The sequence below is a fragment of the Mustelus asterias genome, chromosome 23, assembly GCF_964213995.1.
Source record: "Mustelus asterias chromosome 23, sMusAst1.hap1.1, whole genome shotgun sequence".
Taxonomy (NCBI): domain Eukaryota; kingdom Metazoa; phylum Chordata; class Chondrichthyes; order Carcharhiniformes; family Triakidae; genus Mustelus; species Mustelus asterias.
In genome coordinates this window covers 17981152-17987151 of record NC_135823.1, presented here as the reverse complement: position 1 = coordinate 17987151, position 6000 = coordinate 17981152, and the positions used below count along the sequence as shown (strand labels likewise).

General features: G+C 44.1%; 1 protein-coding gene across 1 annotated transcript in view; it reads right to left on the bottom strand.

Annotated features, from left to right (window-relative positions):
• Positions 1-1149: 1149 nt before the first annotated feature.
• The window catches only part of metrn (meteorin, glial cell differentiation regulator), a 45728-nt gene continuing 40877 nt past the window's right edge, over positions 1150-6000 (bottom strand). The window contains exon 4 of the mRNA XM_078240051.1: positions 1150-3355. Within this exon, the coding sequence (XP_078096177.1) occupies positions 3039-3355 (317 nt within the window). The 3' untranslated portion in view covers positions 1150-3038. The remainder of the gene's footprint in view (positions 3356-6000) is intronic.

Sequence of the window (6000 nt, the reverse complement as noted above, 5' to 3'; positions counted from 1 at the left end):
TCCCGGCCTTCCACCACGTGATGCATCACTTTAAAGACCCACCTCATGCCTCCCCCATTATCCCTCAGAAGAATAACCACAAGAGCCAGAGACCCAAAACGTTAGGGCCAGACAAGAGAGAGTATGAGAGAGTCCCAGAGCAAAAGCAGAAGGGGGAGCAAAACAGATAGAGAGAAATCGATAGAATCAGAATGCGAAAGAAGCAGATAGGTAGAAGAGAGATATTTCCCCACAAACCCCTCAAGCAATCAACAACTCCTGTGGTCTAATTTAACATGTGCTCCACAATATTCCTTTCATGTTTTATATTTAATAAGGCAATGTTTTTTTAAAAATGGTGTATAACACATTGGGTGGGATTTTCCAGTCGCACTCACCCCAGACCGGAAAATCCCACCCGAGGTCAGTAGACCTTTGTATGGTCCGTGTGCAGCCTGCTATGATTCCCGTGGCGGGCAGGATGGGAGAATTCCATCCATTATCCGTGAATGCATTCATATTCTCCACACAATGTGGTTAAAATGATTGGCCTCTACATGAATTACTTCATAAGAATTACTTTCTTGTTTTATACCAATCTGAATCACTACCGTTTTTTTAATCCCCAGTCATAGATTCCCAGCAGAGAAAGCAGTCATTCTTTTTTTTAAAATTCATTTGTGGGACATGGGCGTCGCTGGCTAGCCAGTATTTATTGCCCATCCCTATTTGCCCTTAAGGTAGTGGTGAGCTGCCTTCTTGAATCGCTGCAGTCCGTGTACCATGGGTTGACCCACAATGCCGTAGGATTTTGACCCAGTGACTGCGAAGGAACGTCAATATATTTCCAAGTCAGGATGGCGAGTGGCTTGGAGGAGAGCTTGCAGGTGGTGATGGTGTTCCCATTTATCTGCTGCCCTTGTCCTTCTCGATGGAAGTGGTCATGGGTTTGGAAGATTCTGTCCAAGGATCTTAGGTGAATTGCTACAGTGCATCTTGTAGATAGTATACACTGCTGCTACTGAGCGTCGGTGGTGGAGGGGGTGGATGTTTAGTTCAGTCTGTCGCAGTGCAATGCAAATCATTCAAGTGGACACTCTTGAAAATGACAATTTGTTTCAGATTTTAATAAACTTTTCAAATGTAGAATCAAAAAAACCTCTTTTTAAAAAAAACACAGATAAGTTCTTAAAAACAAAACTACAGCCCATATTTATAGAGAGACTCAGAAAATCTCAATTTTTCCATCCATTGAATGTAGGATTTTTTTTAAGCATAAATATTTACACTATGTACACTCAAGCTAGCTGCGGACACACAAACACAACCAAGACCACAGAGAATGGCAATATAGTAAATATTATACAGGGGTAGCATTGGCAGCACCATATTTCTACAACACAATGGCACAGTAAGCCAAGTACAGAGAGACAAGAAAAGCACAGTAAAGATATTGGTCCATTTTCATCCCTCTTTCCATGTTTAATTCACAATAGTGTTTTGACAAAGATTGAATCATCCAATTTGAAGTGTTATGGTGTTTGCATTTTAACATTAGTGGTAGCCATCTTGTATACTCCAGAAATTTACATGATATCCTGGTCTTTTCTCACTTCAAAAACTGAACAAGGGCTCTGCCTTTCCTTGCTTCCACAATAAGGAAGTGCATCCCTCCCACCCCTCTGTTCACAAACACTCCCAGTTTTTCCACAAGAAATATCCTAGTATCAGGTTGCTCAAGAACACATCAATGTTCTTAGCGGTCGACGCTACAATTACCAGTCTGCTCACCAAGGGAATGTACGGACAAGAATACAGCTTTCTGAACTTGAAGAAGGGGGAAAGCTACCATGGTTCGAGAGTCAAGGTTACATGATGCCAAGGGACAGGTGGCACAGTGGTTAGCACTGCTGCATCACAGCGCCAGGGACTTGGGTTCGATTCCCGGCTTGAGTCATTGTGTGGAGTCTGCACATTCTCCCCGTGTCTGCATGGATTTCCTCCAGTTTCCTTCCACAATGGGAAAAGACGTGCTGGTTAGATGCATTGCCGTGCTAAATTCTCTGTGTACCCAAACAGGCGTCGGAGTGTGGCGACTGGGGGATTTTCACAGTAACTTCATTGCAGTGTTAATGTAAGCCTACTTGTGACTAATAAATAAACTTTACTTTTGGGAATCGGGAACAGATTTCTGAGGTGAACATGAAATGGAAAGAGATAACGCTACCAATGCTGCAGAACATGTTGTTGTTACCCATATGCTTTTGGAACTGATATATTCACCAGACTGAGACTCCAATTTGTGCTTTCCTCCTTCTAAGGTTGCAGCAAATAAAATAAATATAACAAAAATATACAAAGTAAACATTCTCTTATTAAAAACAGGGAACATTTATCTGGATTGAGGTTCAGTTCAACCGGATGGCCAGAAAGATCTATTCACACTGGTCACATGCTTCTGTCATTAATCCTGTCGGTCAACAACCTCCCTGTTAGTTTTGGGTTAAAAGATCTTTATAAGCACCTATGTAATCATGCAGCCTGTACAACTTTACAGGCATCAGGGTGCCAAATCAGTCGCACAATTTGTTTTTTTAAAAAACTAATTTTAATCTGGAGTACCCCATTGTCCCCTTGCTAAAAGGAAATTGTTCGAATATGACTTTTCTTTTTACAAATTTCTTCTTCAACCAAAAATGGTCTTTCGCAAAGTGTAACCGAGTGCACGTTCGCAATTGCTCACATTGGACAATAAATCACTCCCCATCCTCTCTAAGGGGCCTTCACACTGCGCAGTAACAATTGTTCTCATTGGACAATAAATCAAACCCACAGTTCCTTTCTCAGTGTCCTTTGCACAGCGAGGTTACCAGCACAACCACAGCTGTTCCCACTGGACAATGAGTCAACCCTGTCCCCCCACCACCCCCCAAAAAAAAAAACCCTTTTCTTCAGGGATTCATTCACAATGTGATTCCGGAATGTACCGTGGCAGCATGTATGTTTCACAGTCCTTTTCTGCCAATTAAAAATAAAAGCAGCCGAGTTGTTAAGCAGCATCAGTCTGACTCAATCTCGCACTGATTCTCATGTGCTTCCTTGGCCACCTCGTAGATTCTCTTAAAGTCTTTGTAGCGAGGTGCGCACCCAAGCCACGCCTCTCCAAAGTGGACGTGGCCAGTGAAAATGAAGCTCCCGACCCCTTGTTTCACGCCGCACTTTAAGAATGTCCTGACTTCCCCAAAGGATTTTCCGTATTTTCCTATTGGGTGAAAGAGGGTGTACTTCTGTCTGTAGATCTTGGTGGTGCTCACACTAACAACAGACTCCTGCCGCTCCACATCATGGGCCACGTTCCGAATGTGACCTCGAACCACTGGAGAAACAAGAGAGAAAAACACCTTAGCATCTTGTGAACGACACTGCATCTCAACTTCTTAAACATACCCGCAGGCCACTGCTTTGGAGTGAGACTCAATGGGGTCGATCTTGGACTTTAATATAAACATACTTCAACAAAACTCAACTCAAACCATTTTTCCTTCCTACTTTCTTTACGTGACAATGGAAAGGGAGGTTTTCCAGTTCACCTTCATCCTCTCAAATCTCTAATCAGATGGTGGCACCAGTTTTTGATGTGATGTTTGCACTAAACCTGTTTCACATTTGTATAGATGCACACAAGATGCATAGAACATTTTTATCTTGGAGGACCCTGTTCTGGAAGGTGCACTGGAGGAACATCCTTTCCTGTTTCTAAACCCAGAGCACCGCTGTATAATACTGAAGGAGGAAATTTTCCAGAAAACCATATTTGTATCATCAAACATATTTACATATTGGACTAATTGGCACCACTCATAACGGGCCAACAATGCAGAGGGGCACCCCCGGATGGATATTCGATCGGGTCCCCCCCTGCACAGCTGAGAGACTCACGAATTTCAGAAACTACGGAAGATCCCTAATCTGCCTAGCAACAGCGCGCAGCTGCATTTTAAACTGGCCAAGGACGATCAAGATCCCTATGAAACGAGACATAGAGTGGGTTATCAAAACCAAGCTATCACTGAAATATTACCAATTCGGCCAAGGCAGACATAAAAATCTGATAAACTAAGAGATAAGGATAAAAGGTTAAGAATGAAATACTCCAGACACCGGGGCAGGACCAAGTAATCCCATTAACACGAACACACACCATACAAATGCTAATCGATGAAACTTCCTAGGGACTTTTGAAACTGACAGACCACTTTATACATTGTGTAAAAAAGCATAATCAAATGTTCCCGCGCGAATTTGGATCCCTATAAAGATCCAGAGCTGATGTGATTTAATTGAGATCAACGTGGCCAAGCCACTGTTTCTGAGCTGGCTACGAGGGTCTCCCTGGGATCACAGTAATTGTACAATAAAGACACGCTTTGAACCTTGATTTGCGACTCAACTTCTATTCTGCACTGGTAAGGGATATTTCCCTACAACAATACCAAAAGGATTAGTGGTGCCATCTCAATCAATGCCAAGAAGTTACGCCAAAACATCCCTGTTTCAGTCGGTCTCTGCTGTAACCAGTTATATATTTAAACGGTTTGCAGACTGCTTTCAGAGCTGATCACGATTTGATGGTGCTGTCACTAGGCTTTTTTTTGTTGCAGAGGTTGCCATTTAACTTTCCGTTTGTACATCATAGAATCCCTACAGGGCAGAAGGATCCCATTCAGCCCATCGAGTCTGTACCACAATTCCACCCAGACTCTATTCCCATAACCCCACATATTTACCCTACAATCCCCCTAACACTAGGGTCAATTTAGCATGGCCAATCAACCTAACCCGCACATCTTTGGACAGAGAGGAAACCGGAGCACCCGGAGGAAACGCACGCAGACACAGGAAGAACGTGTAAACTCCACATGGACAGGTGACCCGAGGTCGGAATTGACCCAGATCCCTAGCGCTGTGAGGCAGCCGTGCTAACCACTGTGCCACCCCATGCAAGACCTCCAAAAATAAATGTTCTTAGTATTTTAAATCTACCTGTGCATCCACGTCTTTTTCTCTGTTTAAAACTCTCAACCCCTAACATAGTTGGGACATTACATAACCCAAAGGGGAAACCACCAGAATGGTCAGAACCAAGTTCTGACCTTCCATGGGAATCTCCAGTGGCCTTGATATTTAGGGGAAAATGCCCTTTCCAATCCCAACAAGGGCGCCAATGCAGACGGGATGCTACCTCAACTCAATGGAACTCACTATCTGGTTGGAGACCAGTATTTGAGGTGTGACAGCATCCCAAAGGGTCCAGGGGGCCCTACCATGGAGTCCAGGCTACCAATCCAGAGTTTCTTACTTTTTCCCTCGCCAACCCCTGTCCCTGATCTACTACTTTCTGGGAGGAGACACAATATGCAACCCACAGCCAGGCATCTTGTATCCATATTTCTGGGGAGGTTGCTCGGACAGCAGTATAGCTATGTCCCAGAAGTTTCCAAGGATTCATTCCGGTCCATCAGACCACGGATTTTAAACAGGGTCGTGAGGGAACATGATGCTGCACCATCATCGATTTCCAGGCCAATGCTTTACACGATTAAAAAATTAGAAAGTGCATCCTTTTGAAATCGTACACACAAACCAACAACCATAATCAGGCTTTTCAGCAAATTCCTACTGCCCTTCAAACATATAGACCGGAATTTCCCCATTCTGCCCACCATGGAATCATAGCCGGCGGGGGGAACGGACCATGCAAAGATTCGTTGACCTCAGGCAGAATTTTCTGGTTTTGGAGTGAGCATGGCCAGAAAATCCTGCCCATTCAATCCTTACAGTGCAGAAGAGACCATTCGACCCATCGAGTATGCCCAATTCTCCGACAGAGCATCTTACCCAGGCTCTCCCCCCCCCCCCCCGCCCCCACACTATCCCTGTAACCCCACACAGTTAAGTCAATCTAACTTGCACGTCTTGGGACACTAAGGGGCAATTTACCATGACTAATTCACCTAACCC